This window comes from Sus scrofa, chromosome 7 (assembly GCF_054392235.1).
Source record: "Sus scrofa isolate SSC_HxYL_T2T_F1_AM1 chromosome 7, Sscrofa_HxYL_maternal_Yorkshire_Landrace_v2.0, whole genome shotgun sequence".
NCBI lineage: Eukaryota > Metazoa > Chordata > Mammalia > Artiodactyla > Suidae > Sus > Sus scrofa.
This window is the reverse complement of record NC_139389.1, coordinates 91,899,561-91,921,574: the sequence shown is the minus strand read 5'-3', so window position 1 is coordinate 91,921,574 and position 22,014 is coordinate 91,899,561. Positions and strand designations below refer to the sequence as shown.

At 45.7% G+C, this 22,014-nt stretch overlaps 1 protein-coding gene across 10 annotated transcripts in view; it reads left to right on the top strand.

Moving 5' to 3' along the window:
* Positions 1 to 22,014, top strand: part of RYR3 (ryanodine receptor 3) — a 568,796-nt gene that overhangs the window by 342,266 nt on the left and 204,516 nt on the right. For 8 of the 10 annotated variants that reach the window (XR_014810912.1, XR_014810914.1, XR_014810913.1 and 5 more), the window contains exons 28-32: positions 7,192 to 7,400; positions 10,800 to 10,975; positions 12,083 to 12,119; positions 13,995 to 14,158; positions 17,422 to 17,587. Coding sequence is in view for 6 of the 10 variants with exons in the window: in XM_084969349.1 (XP_084825475.1) it covers positions 7,192 to 7,400; positions 10,800 to 10,975; positions 12,083 to 12,119; positions 13,995 to 14,158; positions 17,422 to 17,587 (752 nt within the window). In the remaining 4 variants the exon portion in view is untranslated. The remainder of the gene's footprint in view (positions 1 to 7,191; positions 7,401 to 10,799; positions 10,976 to 12,082; positions 12,120 to 13,994; positions 14,159 to 17,421; positions 17,588 to 22,014) is intronic. The other 2 variants (XM_084969350.1, XM_084969351.1) reach the window with 1 other exon arrangement.

Here is a 22,014-nt window from a genome sequence, read left to right as displayed (position 1 = left end):
CTCTGCATAATGTGGAAAGAGGCAGCAGTTCTTGCCTTGAGCTGTTAGGAAAAGCATCTGTTGAAAATAAAAAATGTAGTGCATTCTAGCCCCTCATAAAGCAAAATCCCCCATAGGTTTCTGTTCTGGTCACCAGCATCCCAGCCTTGCTTCAGGCCATTTACCCCAGTGGGGGTTGTGCTATGGGAAGTTTTTAGTCCTTTGGGGGAAGGGGGAAGGCAGTACAATCCCTGGCTGTTTTTTTTTTTTTTTTTCTGGGTTATTTATAAGCTGTCACTTCCATCCTCTTCTGCATCATAGATGATATGCTCTTATCGGTCTCATTAGCATTTTCCTCATCATTGTTCCCTACCCTGTTCCTTGGCCTGGACCATCACAGCTCTCAGTGTTGTCACTAAAAGATATCCGGAAGCTCAGAAGCTTCCATGGTGAAACCTTTGCTATTAGTCTTCTCTTTTATTCCATTTAAAGGCAAGGAAGATAAAATCCTGAACATCTTGCCTGGCCTTGGAACACGACATCTGAAAGAGGTTGTAGAGCTGGTGTCCCCTGCTGCTCTCTGCCAGGCACCCCCCTGGGGTACATCCTGCTACACAAGAGCTTTAGCATCTGCAGGGGCAGCCCCCTAGGTTTACCAGATCCCTCAAGCTTGGCTGGCAGCTCTTCCATAAGCAGCAATTGAAACTTAATTTGTGGGCAGTGCTGCTGCCATCTGCGTGCAGACACCCTGGAACCCAGGGTCCTTTGTTGTTCCCTCCCTGGAGGGGTGCTGGGCTTCGGAAAGTGGCCATGGCACTTGTTTCCTGTCGTTCCCTCCCTGGAGGGGTGCTGGGCTTCAGAAAGTGGCCTCTAACACTTTGTTTAACTCCTGTGTTTTCTACCAGGCTTGTGACCACTTCAGTGCTGTTCCTGCATACCATCTTCCAGAGGCTTAAAAAGTTGGGAGTTCCCATTGTGACTCAGTGGGTTAAGAGCCCAACTGCTATCCATGAGGACATGGGTTTGATCCCTGGCCTCACTCAGTGGGTTAAGGATCCGGTGTTGCCATGAACTGCATTGTAGATCGCAAATGTGGCTAGGATCTGACGTGGCTGTGGCTATGGCGGGCAGCTGCAGTTCTGATTCAACCCCTAGTCTGGGAACTTCCATGTGCCATGGGTGTGGCCCTTAAAAAAAAAAAAAAGACCAAAAACAGGAGGAGGGTCTTAGAAAGATAAAATTAATGGGTAAAACATGAGCTGCTGGATTGAGAGCAGGAACACCACAGGAATAGCCCAGGCAGCCATCTAACGATTCCTCCCCAAGGTTGCAGTTCTTCCGTTGCTGGCAGTGATGGGCTCTCCTGTCTTCCTTAAGTTTCAAATGGATTAAAAGTGGATCCATGGTTGGGATTTTCTACATAACTGGTTTCTTTCCAAGATCCTGAATTACAAAAGGATGACCTCCTGGTTGTCTCTTTTCCTGATCACAAAACCGTAGGAGGCTTTGTGATACATAGTCTTTCAGAATCTGGGATCCTCTGCGGGGTTTGAATGCAGGTGTTCTTCCCATTTCTTTCCTGAAACAGCAATTCTGTGCACCTCTGGATTCAAAATAGTACCTTTGGAAAATGTTCTCACACCTCTTCACTGATGTCAGTATAATGGCATCTCCTAGGCTGCAGGTAGAGTCAGAGTATTGCTTTTCCCCTATATTTTTCCATCTTACTTTTCCAGTCTCATTTGAAGCTAGGGGTTCACTGAGTGGTCTGCAAAGTGCAAACCTTTGTGTGTGTGTCATGGTTGTCACACACACACACACACACACACACACATACACACTTGCTACGTGGCCTTGCCAAGTGTATCTGTCCACCCAGATCAACTCCAGGGAGCCGTGCAGCTGCTTGGAATAGGCAGCCCTTTGCTTCTAAGGGGCCTGGAGTGTTTTGTGGTTGTGAGTCTCCAGCTGCCAGGTCTAGAAGCAAACTGGTCAAGAACATAACACTTAGGAAAATCATCCAAAAAGTGACTGGCTCTCGTCATACGTTGATTTCTACTCACATTTTCTTCCTTGGGTAGGCCAAAACTAATGATTTATTTTGTTTTATAGTTTTCCATACACATTCTTAGATTTATAATCAATCTTTTTTTTTTGGTCTTTTGTCTTTTTAGGGCCGCAGCATATGGAGGTTCCCAGGCTAGGGGTCGAATTGTAGCTGCAGCTGCCAGCCTAAGCCACAGCCACAGCAATGCCAGATCCAAGCTGCATCCGTGACCTACACCACAGCTCACAGCAACACCAGATCCTTAACCCACTGAGCAGGGCCAGGGATTGAACTTGCAATCTCATGGTTCCTATCAGATTCGTTTCCTCTGCACCACGACGGAAACTCCAATCCTACTTTTTTTTTTTTTAGCACATAAAACCAAAAGAGCATAACAGCACTTAGTACTATTAATCCTAACATTTTGCCATGCTACACATTTTTGTTTTGGAAATAAAATATTATAGTTCGGGTTAAAAAAACAAAACAAACAAAAAAGAATCATCGAAGCTAAGGATTAGAAAGATGCAGCCATCCTGGCCTTGGTCCCCACTGCTTGCTCTGGACTGCTCCTCAGGCAGCCTTGTTCATAAGCTGGCTCTGCACATTCACTGGGAGACAGACATGGAGCAAGTCCTTTAATTCACTAGGCCTCTGTTTCCCCATCTGTAAAATGGACACAGTAAAAAGCTAAATCTGTAGAGCACAGAGCCCAGGGCCTGACACCTAGAAAGTACTGGATATATATTAGCAGGTGTGGTTTACATCATTGTTCCCCCTTATCTGTCCATCAAGCAGAGTTATAAGGTTACATGAGTTGTAATGCCTCAAAAAAGAAGTTGTAGCAATCACTTGGTCCTTAGCTGGAGCCTCTCCGCCACGTGGAGGGAGCTGATTAAATGCATCCAGTTTTCAAATCTTCTTCCCCAGAAGAAAGTGCTGGTGCCTTATGAGGATGTAGCTTTGCTCTGTCTGGGTTTCTTTTTTCTGGCTCAAGCCTGGGGTTTAGCTTCTCCTCTGCCATTGTACAGAGCTGTCCCCGCTGTGCCCACTTAGCCCCCAGGAGGTCCCTCACACTCCCTCCCATTGCGTTGACATCCATGACTTTGCTGCCAAGCCTGTTTGCATGCAGGGTTCAACTCTCCCCCGTAGAGAGGGCTTCTACCCCAGAGGGACAGCACTCTGCTTTGTAATGAGTACAGCCCTCTGCCCCTGGATGCAACTGCTGTTTAAATCTGGGGCAGCCATCCCCAGGAAGCTTCACCCCCTCTCTTGCATGCTGACTGGCAGCTGTTCTATGAGTCAGAGGGTGTGGAATCTTTTCCCATTTTGTCACTTGCCCTCCTCACAACCTTGGTCAAGTCTGTTAGCTCCTCGAGTCTTCAGTTTTATCTTAAGCAAAGTAGCTTTGGAACTGCTGATAGCTTAGGAACAATGAGGAGCCCAAGTTCCTTAGAAAAAAGTCCTCATGCAAATATGACCTTTTATCCTCTCCATGTGCATCTTCCATTGTCAGGGGGTCTGTAACTAGGAAGTCGTTTATATGACTTGAGTTATTCAGAAGTCCTCGTTGTTTTTAAGTCTGTTGCTCACTTTTCCCGTCATTCAAGTTAGTGGAGAATAAAGGAGAAGACAGATGGTCTTTTTTAAAATTTATTTTATTAAAGTATGGTTAATTTACAATGTTGTATTAATTTCTGCTGTACAGCAAAGTGATTCAGTTTTATATATATTCTTCTTCATATTCTTTTCCATTATTGTTTATCACAGGATTTTTTTTTTCTTTTTAGGGCTGCACCTGTGGCATATGGTGTGAATAGGGGTGAATTGGAGCTGTAGCCACTGGCCTACAGCACAGCCACAGCAACACAGGATCCGAGTGGCATCTGCAAACTACACCACAGCTCACGGCAACACCAGATCTGTAACCCAGTGAGCAAGGCCAGGGATCGAACCTGCATCCTCATGGATGCTAGTCAGATTTGTTTCCACTGAGCCACAACAGGAACTCCATATCATAGGATATTGAATATAGTTCCTAGTGCTATGCAGTAGGATTTTTGTTGTTTATCCAGTCTACATATAATAGTTTGCCTCTGCCAATCCCAAACTCCCAATCCTTCCTTGTCCCACCTACCCTCCCCCTTGGCAACTAGAAGTCTCTTCTCTATGTTTATGAGTCTGTTTCTGCTTTGTAGATAAGTTCATTTGTGTCGTATTTTGGATTCCACGTGTAAGTAATATCATATGGTATTTTTCTTTCTCTTTCTGACTTACTTCACTTGGTATGATAATTTCTAGGTCTATCTATGTTGCTGCAAATGGCATTATTTCATTCTTTTTATGGCTGAATAGTATTCCATTATGTATATATGCACCGCATCTTCTTAATCCACTCCTCTGTCAAAGGATATTTAAGTTGCCTTGGCTATTGTGAATTGTGCTGCTATGAACATAAGAAGTACACACATTTTTTTAATTATATGTTTTCCAGATGTGTGCCCAGGAGTGGGATTGCTGGATCTATGGCAACTCTATTTTTGGTGTTTTGAGGAATGTCCATCCTGCTTTCCACAGTAGCTGCACCAATTTACAATCCTACTAAGAGTGTAGGAGTTCCTTTTCTCCACACCAAAGGAGAGACTTTCTTAAGATGTCCTGTCTCTGCTTACATCAGGGCTGGAACGCTTCAGAGTCATGGCTCCAGGATAAAGCAACTATAGTGGTACTTTTCTGGGTTGGATTTCCCCCCTTAGCACAAGCAAAAGTACCATCTTGAAAGTGGGGATGCTTTACCAATACACACCATTCTCTCTTCTGTGTTCCATTTCTCATCCCCAGTTCTATGAGCTCCTGATGATCAGGATGGTTTCTTCTCCTGCCTTCACATCTTCTCATAGCACAGAGCAGAGCCCTCTCTCCCAGTAGGGACCTAAGAAATTTTGCCAACAAACAATCCTTATTCCACACTGGAGTCAGATTTCTGAAAATTTCTTATTTATAAAAATGTCTGTATATAGAAGGGGATTGTTTCATCCATCCCTGCCCCAAGCACTATGCCAGAAGCATAGCAATGCTCAGGGCGGCGCAGGAATCAGTGCTTGTCCGAGGGACCCGATCGTCTACCTTCCCGAGGGTGGGGCCGCCAGTCTTTATACAGACATCACCTTCATTGCTGGGATTTCGTTGTCACTCTCTTTACTGAAAAATAGTATTAAATAGTGTCCTAAATGAATTCGTAGTTTCTGAAATCAACCAACTCACCTTGGGAGGAATTCACCTTTATTTAATGCGACTTATTTTACATTGAAACTCTGTGGCTTAAATAACGATATATAAGCACAGGCTCCAGGAAGAGTGCATTTTAGGCTTAGTCTCTAGGAGAGACTTACTGTTGAAAATAAGTTCTCCCCAAATTAACCTTTAAATTTTCCCTTAAATAAATACCCCTGTCCTAGGAGAGACAGTTTGCTTTGTGGGGGCTCCAACATCTGCTTTAGCTCCGAACTCTTCTTCCTTTTCTGAGCACTCCTGGCAGCCTCAGCTGCCCTCTGGCTGCCTGCTTCTTACATCTTCCCAGATCTGGGGTAATTAGTGCTTTCCCAGCTCTGCTGATTTGTTGGTCCACAATTATGATTCATAAATAGCCCACAAACAAGAATTCCAAACAATGTGAACTTCTGCTTTGGATCTCTTCCGCATGGCAGTGCTTTAATATGATGAGGATACAGAAGAGAGCTTGGAGAGACAGTAACTATAGAAGTGACTAGAGTTGTCTACAGCTCCTGCTTGAAAATCTTGCTTTCAGGCTTAGGAGGGAACCGTAACAGCAGTCTTGGAGGGTGGGGTTTGTAAATTGTGTTTTGCAAAATAAGCAGAGTCACAGTGCTAGCATCCATAGCTTCTTAGGATCATATTTTCAAAATGACAAGAACCATTAGGCCTCTCATTTCACTGGAGAAGATGCTGAGACTGAGAAAAGTTAGGCAATTTATACCAAGTCATTCTTTAGGTTTTGGTTTTTTTGGGGGGGGGGGGTCATAAAGGGAATATTTAAAATTACCTAGGGGAGTTCCCTCCATGGCTCAGAGGTTAACTAACCTAACTAGTATCCATGAGGATGCAGGTTTGATCCCTGGCCTTGCTCAGTGGGTTAGGGATCTGGCGTTGGTGTGAGCTCTGGTGTAGGTGGCAGATGTAGCTCAGATTCTGTGTTGCTGTTGATAAAGATATAATATATATATATAGAAAGAGATATTTATATATATATAATAGATACTGTAAAGATATGTAATGTTCCATTGTACATGTATGAACGTAAATATTCATACATGCAATAGAATACATATATTCATATATACATAAGATAAAATATTATTCAACCATAAAAAGGATGAAATTCTGCCATTTGTAATACCATGGATGGACCTACACAGTATTATGCTTAGTGAAATAAACAGACAGGGAAAGACAGGTATGCTATGTTATCACTTATATGTGAAATCTAAAAAAACAAAACGAATGTATATAACAAAACAGAAACAGACTCACAGATATGGAGAACAAACTAGTGGTTGCCAGTGGGAAGAAGGAAGGAGGAGACAAGATACAGGTGGAAGATTAAGGTACAGACGACTATGTATCAAAGAGATGAGCAACAAGCATATATTGTACAGTGCAGAGAATTATGGCCATGATTTTATAATAGCTTTAAATGGAGTATAAGCTATTACAATACTGAGTCACTATACTGTATACCTGAAAATGATATAATATTATAAATCAAATTTTAAACAAGAATGTCTCCAGAGGTAAATAAAATAATCCAAGACCTAATAGCAATTTTAACTAAGGGATTGATAAAGAATTTCACTTTTTCTCTTACTGCTTTCACTGTTCTGTCTGATATTTATTTACATCCTGAGAATAATCTTAACTAGAAGATTGTTTTTTCTGCAGATCCTTTTGAACCAGGCTCTCATTTCTTTCCTATATACCAGGGGCAGCCACACCCTCCACATGGCCTCTTGTTGAGTTTATGTACTGGGAAGAAGGGAGTTCTTCTTTCCTACTGGGACTCAAAGCATGTTAAGGATGCAGAGGTGCCACTTCTTCCCAGCTCCCTGGGCTGATCCTGCAGCTGACGAGGCTCTCTCATTCTGTAGGCTTTGTACCCATCTGCTCTCTGGGACTGTCTCAGATTGGCCGCATGAATCTTGGGATGGACGCCAGCACCTTCAAATTTTATACCATGTGTGGCCTACAAGAGGGCTTTGAGCCTTTCGCTGTCAACATGAACCGCGACGTGGCCATGTGGTTCAGCAAGCGCCTCCCGACGTTTGTCAATGTGCCAAAGGACCATCCACAGATAGAGGTAATATTCCACATTGCGGGTGGCAGGGCAGGGGGACTGAGGCACAGAGCTCCCGCTGATGCTCCTATGTCCAGGTGATGCTTACCTAAGTCCACAGCCTGGCTGCCCCCTTTTGCCTCCTCGCTGGCCCTCAAAGCTGGGGCTACAGGCACCTTAATTGTCAGCTGAGTGGCACCTGACAGGTAGTAACCACCTTGCAGAGCCATTCCTAAACCCTTGGGTCACTATGTTTTCTCCAGATATTCTTTTTTTTTTTTCCCCCCACTGTACAGCATGGGGATCAAGTTATTCTTACATGTGTACATTTTTCCCCCACCCTTTGTTCTGTTGCAATATGAGTATCTAGACATAGTTCTCAATGCTACTCAGCAGGATCTCCTTGTAAATCTATTCTAAGTTGTATCTGATAACCCCAAGCTCCGATCCCTCCCACTCCCTCCCTCTCCCGTCAGGCAGCCACAAGTCTATTCTCCAAGTCCATGATTTTCTATTCTGTGGAGATGTTCATTTGTGCTGGATATTAGATTCCAGTTATAAGTGATATCATATGGTATTTGTCTTTGTCTTTCTGGCTCATTTCACTCAGTATGAGTTTCTCTAGTTCCATCCATGTTGCTGCAAATGGCATTATGTCATTCTTTTTTATGACTGAGTAGTATTCCATTGTGTATAAATACCACATCTTCCAAATCCAATCATCTGTTAATGGACATTTAGGTTGTTTCCATGTCCTGGCTATTGTGAACAGTGCTACAATGAACATGCGGGTGCATGTGTCTCTTTTAAGTAGAGTTGTCCGGATAGATGCCCAAGAGTGGGATTTCAGGGTCATATGGAAGTTCTATGTATAGATTTCTAAGGTATTTCCAAACTGTTCTCCATAGTGGCTGTACCAGTTTACATTCCCACCAACAGTGCAGGAGGGTTCCCTTTTCTCCACAGCCCCTCCAGCACTTGTTATTTGTGGACTTATGAATGATGGCCATTCTGACTGGTGTGAGGTGGTATCTCATGGTAGTTTTGATTTGCATTTCTCCTATAATCAGCGATGCTGAGCATTTTCTCATGTATTTGCTGGCCATCTGTATATCTTCCTTGGAGAACAGTCTATTCAGGTCTTTTGCCCATTTTTCCATTGATTGATTGGCTTTTTTGCTGTTGAGTTGTAAAAATTGCTCAGATATTCTTATACTGGTATTATAGCAATACAGCATCCAAAGACCTTAAATGTTTTCCTAAGAAAGTTCAGTACCTGCACTCAAGATGATATGGGCCATGAAGTTCTCATTGTGGCTCAGTGGGTTAAGAATCCCACTTGTCTCTGTGAGGAGGCAGGTTCACTCCCTGACCTCGCTCAGTGGGTTAAGAATCCAGCATTGCTACAAGCCGCAGCTTCGGTCACAGATGCAGCTTAGATCTGGTGTGGCTGTGGTATAAGCGGGCAGCTGCAGCTCCAATTCGACCCATAGCCTGGGAACTTCCAAGTGCCACAGATGCGGCCATAAAAAGGAGGAAAAGAAGAAGAAGAATCAAAGAAAGGAAAAGAACAGGGAAGAAAGGGGGAAAAAAGATGGTATGTCCCACTCATGATTCTGTTCTGCTCATGACTTGCTGTCTTTGAGGCTCCGTTTAGTTCCTAAGAACCATTTCCAGTTCTTTCACTGGAGGCATCATAATTGATGATGATTCTCCCCGCCTTGTGGGGGAAACAAAGAGGGAGAGAAACCAAAGCTTATAAGGAGCCTGATTCAGGTGCTGGTTCTCCATGTACTCACCTCTGTAGTGTCCACACTCACTGTGTTGTTTTCATGGTGTAAGTGTGGGATGGGCTGATGCAGTGTCAGACAAGTCAGCTCCATTTGAAGCATTAGATTCCATAGCTTGCTTCCATCAAACTCTTATGTCCCCTTCACTCACCTCCCAATCTGAATTAAGCAAGCATCACCTCCTTTGTTTTTTTCTTTTTATGACCACACCTGTAGCATAGGAAGGTCCAAGCCAAAACTGCAACCTATGCCACAGCTGTGGCAGCAATGAATCTTTTATCTATTGCACCAGGCCAGGGATGGAACCAGTACCTTTCCAGTAACCTGAGCCACTGCAGTCGCAGTCCTGATCCACTGCACCACGGCAGGAACTCCAAGCATTGCCTCTTTTTTTCCTTTGTCTTTTTAGGGCCATATCTGAGGCATATGGAGTTCCTAGGCTAGGGGTGGATTCGGAGCTACTGCTGCCAGCCCACACCACGGCCACAGCAATGTACAATCTAAGTCATGTCTGCAGCCTACACCACAGCTCACGGCAACACCAGAACCTTAACCCACTGAGCGAGGCCAGAGATCAAACCCACATCCTCATGGACACTAGTCAGGTTTGTTACCACTGAGCCACGAAGGGAATTCCCCAAGCATCACCTTTTAATCCACCTTTTCCGTGACACTCTTAAATAATATGTGATTTTTCTGATTCCTACCTGACCATTCCTTTAGAAAAGTGGCTCATAAACTTCTGGGAAATCATGAGCCTCTTTGACAAACTGATGAAATCTATAGACCTTCCACTTAGAAAAATATGCCAATCACACAAAAATATGTAAGTCTACTCATGGACCCCAGGATAGGAACTCTTTTCTAGAACACAGAGAGAAATGCTTAGATCATTGGAAAATTATTCTCCTAAGTCTGCTTACTTTCTCTGCTACCTCTCTGTCCCAACAGACACACACACACACACACACACACACACACACACACACACACTCTCTCTCTCTCTCTCTCTCTTTCTCCCCCTCCCCCCGCCATCCCCTCTCCCCCCCCACCCCCCCCCCGCTCTCTTTTTTCAAAAATCCAGTTTTTGATCTTTCCTCCTCCAACCCTTCAAGGCTTGTGCCCTGGAGCTGAGATCTCCCCAGGATTTAGAACAGTCTAGAGGAGCCTCTGCATCAGGCTGTGACCACAGTAAAACTAGGAAATGTCCTGGGTGGGAGACAGTGACCTTGAGGAAACTTTGATGTCTCTTCTTGCACGTTGGGCTTTCTGGTGCCTTCTCCCTTAGATGCCTGCTGATGAGGAAAACCTTTGCAAAGCTTTTCTGCTTTAGTTACTTGCTACCTTCCCAAAAGGTCAGCATCAGCAAATACCACGCTGCATCACCCCTGGCACCCCTGACCTTGCAGAAGACCCGGTGAGCATGTTTCTAAATCCCTGATTTCCCCAGCCAGAGGCAGGTCTATGATATTTCATAGGACAGGGTCCACGTACGGATGACTGTAATGGTTTGATTATCGCTCGTGACAGCCTTTGTCGTTCACAGAAAGGCTTGGCATCTGTAATCGGTGAGGGAAGGAGGGGAGGGTCAGGGTCGGTCGGGCTGTGTCAGTGGAGACCGTGGTGTTTCCAGGTCGTGAGGATTGACGGCACCATGGACAGCCCTCCTTGCCTCAAGGTGACCCACAAGACGTTCGGCACACAGAACAGCAGCGCCACCATGGTCTACTGCCGTCTGAGCATGCCCGTCGAGTGCCACTCGTCCTTCAGTCATAGCCCCTGTCTGGACAGTGAAGCTTTCCAGAAAAGGTGAGGGAGGGACCTCCAGCTCTTAGAGGGGCTCGCATGTCTGCTGCAAAGTCAGCTGTCTGTCTGTCTGCTTCTTACTCTACCTCAACCCAGCGAGAGCTCTGTGGGTAGGGTTGCCTCTGCTTTCAGCCAGGAAAGCAGTGAGGATGTGTGTGCCCACATGTATGTGGGTATGCGGTGTACAATTCGGGGACCAATCAAGCTTAACTGGGTACATCTGATGGATAAGCTGCTGTTCTTTCCAGGCTTTTTGAGTCCCTAGTCTCCTTGCAACCTGTAATTCCTATATACGTAAAATTTTCTATATATGCATAATTCCTGTGTTTTTGACAGTTGCCTCCTTGCGCAGTTGGCAGCATGTCAGTCTCAATTCCTATGTTTTTTGGAGTAAAAAGAATGTAATTGCATGAGAGGGTGCAACTGCTGTTGCCTTTGTGTGAAATGAGAAGCTTCTGTAGTGAAATACTGACTCTTTGCATAACCATGGCCAGTATCCAGTCCAGCAGCTTGATGACTCACGAGTAATGTGCCTTCCTTCTTCCTCATAAGGAATATATTCCTTGCCTTCTTTTTTTTTTCCCTTTAATGTCTATTTTTAATCGTTGTTGTAGGTCTTGTCCAGATTTCCTTTAGGGTTTTACTATTTACCAAGCTTTAAACAAGAAAAGCTGCTTGATGGCGTTCCCTGGTGGCCTAGTGGGTTAAGTATCCAGCATTGTCACTGCTGTGGCTCAGGTCACTGCTATGGCATGGGTTCAGTCCCTGGCCCAGGAAGGTGCCACAGATATAACCAAAAAAGAAAAACTGCTTGAGAAAATAGGATAATGTATTCAGAGGTGTCCCCACCTGCATTATTATAATCTCCCCCACCTCCCCCCAGCTCTAACTTGCATCTGGGCTGAGGAACAAGAGTAGAAAGTCACAGCCCTGCCTGGTGGCAGCAGGTTACCAATGAACAAGTCCCGAGACTCACTGGGATCACTCATGTATAGGAAATAGCCAGCTTCCTAAACTGCCGTCATCATTAAAGATAGATCAATTGCCTGTCAGACTTGTGGGCTTCTCTGTACAGCTGAAGAACTAAAACATGGATTATCTCCCCGCCAGGAAACAGATGCAAGAACTACTCTCTCAAACAACAACAGTAAGTAAATGTGCTCCATTGTGGTTTTAATTATTTGACTCTTTGTTCTGCCTGGTTATGTGCCCCTTACAGCCAAGATCTGTCTAGAGATCCTCTTTAATTGACAATTACTCTATCTTTTAATATCCATCTTGATGCTTCCAGAACACAGCTATGGCATTTCTCAAGTGGGGGAAAGACAATTATTCAGTGCAAAAGAGAGCTCTACCTGGAGCATCTAATTGGGCATCATTGTGTACTTGGTGCCTATGTGCCACCAGGGACCACGTACTGCCTTTCTGATTGAAAGGAACATCAGTTAGGGAGGAGAAGGGGGACGCTTAATTTAATCCTTTTGTTTGCTCTTTTATGTAAACTTCTATGAATCAACTCTCCCATCTCTCTGAGCATTGCTGGGAATGATGTTGAAAACAATCAAAGGAGAAAAAAGAGCAGGAAGCCAGCCCAGAAGATGGGGGCTGCTTTTGGTCCTTTCTCTGTCAGCTAGACAGTGGTCAGAAAACAATGCTTCCTAATTTCTTTTTGTCTCTCACCCTTCGTTAATATATTTCTTTGGAAGAAATGCATGCTACCCCTTCTAAATACGTAGTACAAAAATACATTTCTTTGAATGAAATACATGTTACCTCTCCTATAAAGTTATCCTGCCAGCCCAAGTTCGTAGGTTGACCGTCAAGAGTAAGAACCTTGCTGTGGCAGGTCACACACTTCCTATGTGCAGGGCAGTGCCCTGGGCACGTTTTGTCACCTTCCCACTTAATTTCCACTGCAACCCCGGGAGACAGACAATCCCATGCACTCTGAGGCTCAGAGAGGACAAATGACTTGTCCAAGGTCACACGATGCATAGCTGCCAGTGCCAAGATTCAAGCACAGGTTTGTCTGGCTGCCTCTTTTATCTTCCAGTCAAAAAAATAGGACAGTCTGCAAACAAAAGGACTTTATTTAGAATAAATGTGCTCTATTTCAGAAAGAAAATAATGAAGCAGTTACTACCTGAGTGCTTTAGTTGTTATTATAACATACTGATACACTTCACAAATTCTTATAATTAATTTTGTAATTTTCAGCCTTGCCTGTCATTGAGCCCGATGACCACAGAGAACATATTTGATCACAATATGAGATTTTTCTTTTGTAGCATCTTTTCTAAGACATTAAAAAAATATCCTTGGGGAGTTCCCATCGTGGCACAGTGGAAACGAATCCAACTAGGAACCATGAGGTTGAAGTTCTATCTCTGGCCTCGCTCAGTGGGTTAAGAATCTGGCATTGCCGTGAGCTGTGGTGTAGGTCTCAGACATGGCTCAGATCCTGTGTTGCTGTGGCTGTGGTGTAGGCCAGCAGCTGTACCTCCAATTTGACCCCTAGCCTGGGAACCTCCATATGCTGCAGGTGCGGCCCTAAAAAAAAAAAAAAAAAATCCTTGGACTTCCCTGCAAAAGTGGACAGTATGGCATGAGTTCTCTGACCACCAATTGGTTTCTCTGAGGGCAAAGACCATGCCCAGCTCTCCCCAGCAGTCTTGGTACCCAGAAGAGACTTAGGGTTCTGTGCTACCATTCTGAGTGGCTGTCCCTGATCTTAGCAGCAGCATCTTGCAAGCAGAGGGCAGCAGATTAGGTGGCTGGTTTTTTAGGTACAAAAGCACAATTGAAAAAGGAAGAATAAGGAAGCCAAGTTCTTTCGTCAACCCTTCCCCCCGTCAGCTCAGGACAGTGCACCTTCAGAACAGCGTGTACTTTTTTAAGAAAAAGAGGCCAAGTGGGCTGTCCTGGAGGTGCACAGCACTGAGCTCTGGACTCGTTATTTCTGCCTTGAGCCCACACCCCCCAACGGGGGGGTCACTCACTTGCCCCTGCGGTCTCTTCCCAGCAGTGCTACTACGCAATCCGCATCTTTGCTGGACAGGACCCCTCCTGCGTCTGGGTCGGATGGGTCACTCCAGACTATCACTTGTACAGTGAAAAGTTTGACCTGAATAAAAACTGCACCGTGACTGTCACTCTGGGGGATGAGAGAGGCCGGGTCCACGAAAGGTAAGGAGACTCCCAAGGGGCCAGGGTTGGCCATCAGGCTCCTCACTCTCTCCCCCAGGGCCCTCTTCCCTTCCCCCTCGTGCCCCAAAGAAGGAAACATCCCAGCCTCTATTATAAAGGGAGAGTGAAGCACAGGCTTAAAATCCTTAAGTGACTGGGAGGAGGGGGAACAGAGAGGTTACTGTGGTGGGAGAAGTGTTCTTAGCCAAAGGGAAACTTCATCACGTGTATAAAATAGGACCAAGGGGTGGGAGACGCAGATGAACACTTGTGAAGTCTGGGCTCCCTCTCAAACCCTTCTTCATGATTTCTGGGCAAGCCCTAATTTCTACAGCATTGGAATAAGACAGAGAAAAATCCCCAACTGCTTGAGGAAAGTCAGTTCCAAAGAATGAAAAAGATATACTGCATCACACAGCAACTGATCAACTCTGAACGCCACATCCCAAGACTTTGTAATGGCTGAAAGCAGAAAGAACATAAAAGAGACAGAGCAGATCCATGAATAATAACCTCTGAATAGAAATTGGGGATCTTAAAGGAAAACAGGTTTTAGGCACACCCATACCCTCGCTCTGGTCCCTGATGCTGCCGCCAGAGAAAGGATTCTTGGCCAGAGATGACCCTAGAGGTGACCCAGCAGACTATGCCTTACTTCTGCCTAAGTGAGATTTAACAGAGTCTGTTCCCATACAGGCTTGTATAGAGATATAATATGTTGGCTCCCATGCCAACCTTTATCCCTACAAAATCAGGAATGTTTTGCTATCACTGCTCTTTAGGTGCGACTGACAAAGACCAGTGGCCAGAGTTCAGGCACAATTGCTGTGTCTTGGGGGACCCCTATGGGCAGGTGGTTAAGAGGACAGTTTGGAAGCAAACAGCCTGAGTTTTAAACGGGGTTCCAGTACTTACGAGAGGAGTGACTTGGGACCAGTCATTTAACCTCCCTGGGGCTAAATTTCCTCATCCAGAAAATGAAAATAATAGTTCCAATCTCAGAGTGTTGTGAAGATTAAATGAGATAATACATAGATAAGTGGCTAAAACAATGCCTTGATCCAAGCACTTAACAAGCATCACTATTATTACCATTACTGAATGTCCATCTTGCTATGAGACCCAGAGTAGGTGCTATAACCAGGTGCAACATCTGGTTTGGTTAGATAGAGGAGTATGTGAAAGCAGTTAACCAATCCAGACTTTACTCTCCAGCAAAAAGAACAAAAAGCAGATGTTCCCATCCTGCTGAGGTCTCTTGCTCCAGTTTGCTGGTTCCTCCAAGGCAGGTGGATGACTTGATTTATCTGAGCCTCAGTGACCCCATTCCTTGTGAAAATTAACTGCCACATTGGCACCTAGAACAAGATCCAGTAGATAGTAGATGCTCAGTAACTCTTGGTTCTTTGTCTTGTGTAATAAATAAATACAGGATCAATCTACAGATGTTTTCAGGCATTTCAAACCTGGGCCCTTTAAACTATGACCAAAGTGTGGCACTTCTCACTCCATGGCTTTTTACATTATTAATTGCATTCTGTAGTTATCAGTGTACTTAGTACTCTAATCACTGGAAAGAGGGGATAACATGGCCACAGTTTAACCTTAATGGAAATCTAGCAGTGGCTGTAACTCTTTGGAAGGAGCAGTTTGCAGTGGCCCTGCCTGAGGGCATGCACACAGAGAAACCAGCATGACTGATGCTCCAGAGGAGAGGAGAGGAGAGGAGGTGAAGGAATAATGACAAAGGGATTTCCAGTTGTGTGGAGAGTGACGGACTTTTTTTTTTTTTTTTGTCTTTTTGCCACTTCTTGGGCTACTCCCGTGCATATGGAGGTTCCCGGGCTAGAGGTCGAATCAGAGCTGTAGCTGCCAGCCTACACCAGAGCCACAGCGATGCAGGATCTGAGCCGCGTCTGCGACCTACACCATAGCTCACGGCAAAGCCAGATCCTTATCCCACTGAGCAAGGCCAGGGATCGAACCCGCAACCTCATAGCTTCTAGTCAGATTCGTTAACCACTGAGCCATGACGGGAACTCCAAGTGTGACAGACTTCTATAACTGCAAAGAACATGAGTGAGTTTTAATCAGACTCTCTGAGTTTTCCAAGGCCAAATCAGATGGACCTTAGGAAGTTTAAAGGGGCTACTCTGGCCTCAGGTATAGAGTGGCTTTCCTTTAGCCTCAGAACAAATCACTTGGTGTTACTTCCAGCATCCGGGTCCCTCAGATGAGCCACACCATGACCGTGCTTAGGAGGAGACAAAGCAGCTGCCTCTCTCTCTTTTTTTTTTTTCTTTTTTGGCTGCCCTGTGGCATATGGAGTTCCTGGGCCAGGGATCAGACCCAAGCCACAACTGCAACCGAAGCCTCAGCAGCAGCAATACCAGATCCTTAACCCACTGTGCCAGGCTGGGGAGGGAACCTGCATCCCAGCGCTAGCAAGATGCTGCCAGTCCCGTTGTGCCATAGTGGGAACTCCAAGCCTACTGCCTCTTGCCCACAGCCACCATGAGGGGCTCTGGGAATCCATGCACTGCTTCTCCAAAGCCCACACAGGGTTTGAAATCTGGCCGTTAAGAAATCAGGCTCTGAAGCCTTAAAAGCTTTTTGGTTGTTGTAGTTGGCTTCTAAATCTATGTGCCTGTGGTGGAGTTTTCATTCTGGAAGTTGGTAGATAGCTAGCTGAGAAAGGCACCTGGGTTGGTAGGTGGTAAAGAGTTGGACTGGGGGGGGAGGGAGGCAGGACTCGAGGGAGCTGGCGGGCAGGGCCAGTACGGTCAGCAGGGGGAGGATGTCAAAGACAAACTGTATCTACTTTTCAAGTTTTCCTGGAGCCAGGCCTGCCACCCTCGGGAATGTGGGCCTGGGCTCTCAAGTGTCAAATGGCCTTTTGCCCTGATGCTGGACTGAGACCCAGGACATGGCTTTTTGTTCCTGCCTCTTACACCAAGGCCCTCTATAAGTCCAGCAGTGGTGGTCATCCTCTCTGTGCCTTTATTTCCCAGTCTAAAGTCCCCATTATCTGTTTCAGAGACGTGAATTGTCATTGAGCCAGGACACCAATCACCTGAGCACTCTGCTCTTTGGAACAAATAGATCACCACATTCCTAAACTGAGTGGGTTTATTTAAGAAAAAAGAATTATTGGGGGCTGATGGAAAGCTTCACTGAAAGCTTGGGGGACCTTTCATTCCTGAGTCTTGATTGCAAACTGCCCGTGTCCAGATCCTGTGCCTTTTCCTCTCTCTGGCTCCTAGTGTGAAACGCAGCAACTGCTACATGGTCTGGGGTGGGGACATCGTAGCTACCTCCCAAAGAACAAGTCGCAGCAACGTGGACCTGGAGATCGGCTGCCTTGTGGACCTGGCGATGGGCATGTTGTCCTTCTCTGCCAACGGGCGGGAACTCGGCACCTGCTACCAGGTAGGGGCAGCTTCTGGGGCCAAGACTGTAGCATCTCTGGACTGGGTGCTCAGGGCTCTAGTCTTCTCCACAGTAGGCATCCCCACATCAGAGCATGGAGTCCAAGGGCCCATGTGGTCCAAAGCCATCTAGGAAAACAAACAAGAACAAAGTGACTCCATCTTGTTCAGAGAGGGAAAGATCTCATTTGTTTGTTGGTCAGATATACCTGTCATCTTTCTAGATGGTAAGATTCATTGAATCCAGTAGTCTTTGTGTACCTTTCATGTTCCCTATGCTGTGTAAGATGCAAAGTTTAAGAGGTCCACAGGGATACTCCTCTCTTTCTCTCTCTTTTATTCGTTTTTAGGATCTCATTTGCACCATATGGAAGTTCCCAAGCAAGAGGTTAAACTGGAGCTTCAGCTGCCAGCCACAGCTACAGCCACAGCAACATGGAATCTGAGCCACGTCTGCAACCTACACCACAGCTCATGGCAATGCCAGATCTTTAATGAGGCCAGGGATCAAACCCGAATCCTCATGAATACTAGTTGGGTTCATTACTGCTGAACCACAATGGGAACTCCAAGATACTCCTCTCTTTAGGAAATTTCTGTGCTCAAAATATAGACCTATAAATACTGATTAATCTGCCAGTAAGTATTCTCTTCGCAAAAACATTATTTGCTATGGATTCTTCAAAAGGTCTTTTAAAAATGCATTTACATAAATAATATATTTCCCTCTTTCATTGACTGTAGGCTTGGATAGAATTACTTGGGGAAATCATCAATTATACACATGTAGGTTTACCTGTCATTAACCACAAAAGCCTGATCTCCTTTAAGTTGGATTTTCATCTTTGATGCCCAAATAAACTTGGGAAATGCCACAAATTATATCCTCCTTTGGAAGTTTTTCAGTGAGTGTTAGTACAGGAAAACTTTAAGAACTGCTTCAGAGAGAAACCTAACCAAGCGTTTCTCGTATTATTTTACCAAGGAAAGTTTTGTTTTGTTTTTTCTTTTTTGGCTGCCCCACAGCATATGGAGTGCTCAGGCCAGGGATCAGATCTGAGCCACAGCTGCAGCAACACACTGTGCTGGGCTGGGGATCAAACTCAAATCCCAGGGCTCCCAAGACACTACTGATCCTGCTGCGCTACAGTGGGAACTCCAAAAGCTTTTTTTTTTTACTTTAACAGTTAGTTATATTCTACAAGCCTAGAGCTGTACAGAGAGCATATGATGGGAAAAGCTAAGTTAGGGACTTTAAAAAGTTCTATATTAAATTTTCTTGACCCTGTAAGGGTAGAATGGAGAGTCTCATGTGTGTGGGTAGAATGTAATCCAAGCTCAGAGAAGGAAGAGCATGCTTCTGTTGAGAGTGGTCAGAAAAATGTTTATTACTGAGAAATCTTGATTTTGAAACAAACCCACACACACACAAAAAAAAGAATTCTTGCCACTGGAGAGAGAGGAGTTGAAAGAATGACACAAGATTCGTAATGGACATGGGGGCATAAGGTATGTTTGAGGAACAGTGGACAGAATCAGATGGTTTATGGTTTGTGGTAACTAAAAATTTTGGAACGGTAGGGAGGTATTTGTGAGAAATGAGTAACTCCTGAATGGTTCTGACCAGGACAGTGGCAGGCAGTAATTAGGGAAGCTTAGCTAACTACAGCAGGCAAAAACCATCCGCTCCTACGGAAATGGATAAAACCCCAGGTTCCAGAATCAGCACCAGATTACTGCCTCCAGGCCGAAAAGCCCCCTTGGCAGCTGTTTGACTTGGGCATGGAGAGCTGGGGTCTGTAGAGGAGAGATAAGAATAGCTGCCACAAATCTGAAATGTTTGGTGACCAAATGAGCAGAACCCTCCCTGGGGGGCCAGGGACAGCCTGCAGGTGTGGAGGCCCTCTCGGGTACCTCCCACAGTAGGAAACCCTCTGGACACCACCTCCTCCTCCTGGGAAGAAGTGGAATCAGAATTGGTACAACCACCCAGCAGCTGGGACCCAACCAGCCACTCCCAGAAAGCGACCTTTAAAGCCTTTGCAAAGCCAGGATTTAAAGCAGAAAAGTAAGGTATTATTCTTCCAGTATTTTTTCATGATTCCCACCTTCCCCCCACCTCAGTCCCCAGAGAGAATGCTTTATATACATTACTGCTGTCCTTCAGAATCCATTAGCTTTTTCCCATTAACTTTTGAAATGAGTTTGACTAAAGGGTCCTCCCTGAGCTGCAGAGAGCTCCAAAGCATCTAATCACTTTTAAGGCAAATAAATAAATAAATAAAAACAACCAGCCCATAGCATTTGCAGCAGCAGTGACTTGCCTACTCCAGGCAGGAGCCCATGTTGGTGAGAAGAGGTTACAGCAAAGAGCGGGACACTGTGCCATGTGTATCCCATCTTTCACAGGAGTTCCTGGATGACATTGGGCTGGTCACTTGTCTTCTCTGAGCTGCATGTTGACACCCCCTTCCCCAGGATGCCTGCCGCAACTCCATGCGTATAAATCCTGAGGGCTCTGCTCAGTGGTCCCAACCCTCTCCCACCTTGAGGTGGGAATGGAGAGGATGTCGGGACGCTGAGCAGGGACCCTCGGGAGGCTCATTCCCCTTTCTCATTCCCAGCGAGATGGTACTATGTCCAGCCGTGCGTCAGGTCTCCCAGCAGTGGGGTAATTGTTATTCTGCAGCTGTAGCCATTTTCATTTTTCAATTATCTCAAGAGGAGCAGGGCAGCAATATTTATACACTGGCTTTCCATTCAGAAAGGACCAGTAGCCAAAATAATGAGAGAAGGATTCTCTCAAACAATGGTTCTGGACCTCCCCATTAAATACTGCTACACAATTTGAAAGGCATGTTCTATCTCGCTTAATATAATCATGGGAGAGATGAGAAAGAAAAAGTAGATTCAAGAGATCCCCCTCGGTTACTGCCACCCCAGCCACACTGCTCTGAGAACAGACCCAGCTATGAGATGCAGATTTACAAAAAGGGTTACCTTTCATTTCAAGCTAGTTCCTACACCCTGACCTTCACACATGATTAGAAATAGAACTTCTGTATCGCTGAGACAAAATGGATCAGCCGGTGATAAAAGGTACCTTAAACACCAAGTGAAGAAAGGCCATGGCACTTCATGACAGCCACAAATCTGGGCTCGCTGCTCATTCTACTAGAACGCAAGGTCCCCATCCAGAATGTGGGCTGCTTGAGGGCAGAGGCCATCTCCCGTCTGTCCCTATGTCCACTGCTGTGTCCCCTGCGTGTGAGACGGTACCTGGCCCCTCGCGAGTGCTTGCCGAGTATTTGTCAAACTCTCCAGCTTGGCTGGGAAGCCGCTAGTTTTTTAACTACTGCCTAACAAGTGACCACAGGATGAGTAGCTTAAACAGCATCCACTTATCATTTCACGGTTCACCCAGTGTGGCTGGGTTCTCTGCCCAGGTTCTCACAAGGCCCAAATCAAGGTGCTGGCTGGGCTGAGCTGGCTCGGTCTAGAGGCTCTGGGAGGAATCCACTCCAAGCTCATTCATGTTGTCAGCAGGATTCAGCCATATTGTAGGCTGAGGTTCTGAGATCCCTGTTTCCTCGATGGGTAGCCACTCTCAGCTCCCAGAGGTGCCCACATCCCTTCTCACATGTCCTCTTCTATCTTCAAAGCCAACAAGGGCACGTCCCCATCTTTGCCTGCTTTGACGCTCTCTGATTTTTCCCTTCTGCTGCCCTCCCCCACCATGGGAGAAAACACCTGCTTTTCAAGGGTGATTGGATTAGGCCCACAGGATAGTGTCTCTGTCTTTCAGTCAGCTGGTTAGTAGCCTTACTAACGTTTTTGGCATCTCTTGTGCCCTGTGACGTACCCAATCCACAGGACTAACCCCAGGGGTCAGGAGGGCTGACCAGGATTCCACTTACACCATTCAGTGCAGCTTCTCTCCTTGCACACACCCATCAGGACCTCCCACTTGTATGTTCTTGTTCTGTTGGTGATTGAAGAGAAATGTCCCTTGTTAATTGTGGTGGGCGTGTCCTCTACACAGTGGAAGTAAAGCTAGCCCAGGGCATCCATCCTAAATGCTCTCAAAGACCTCCTCTCTGCAGGGACATTTGAGAATGGCCCTCACAAACATGGGGCTCCACTTCTTGGCTGGATAGTTTATGAGGTTTACAGGGACCAGTCCTGAGAGACCAAAACTCTTCAGCCTGTCACCCCCTGTACTGGTACAATTTAGTTCAGCTAGGAAACCTGAATGTATTTCTCCCTCCCCCTTGAGCACCGACTGGTGGGCTTCTGGCTGGTCCAGGTAAAGTTTTCAAGTTTGCAAACTGAGGCCACCAAACCTCTGCTGGCCTCAAGTTGCAATGACTCGGGGTTCACACATTGTCCTAGATGTTATGTTCTGGGTATTTGAAAAATCTGGGCCCA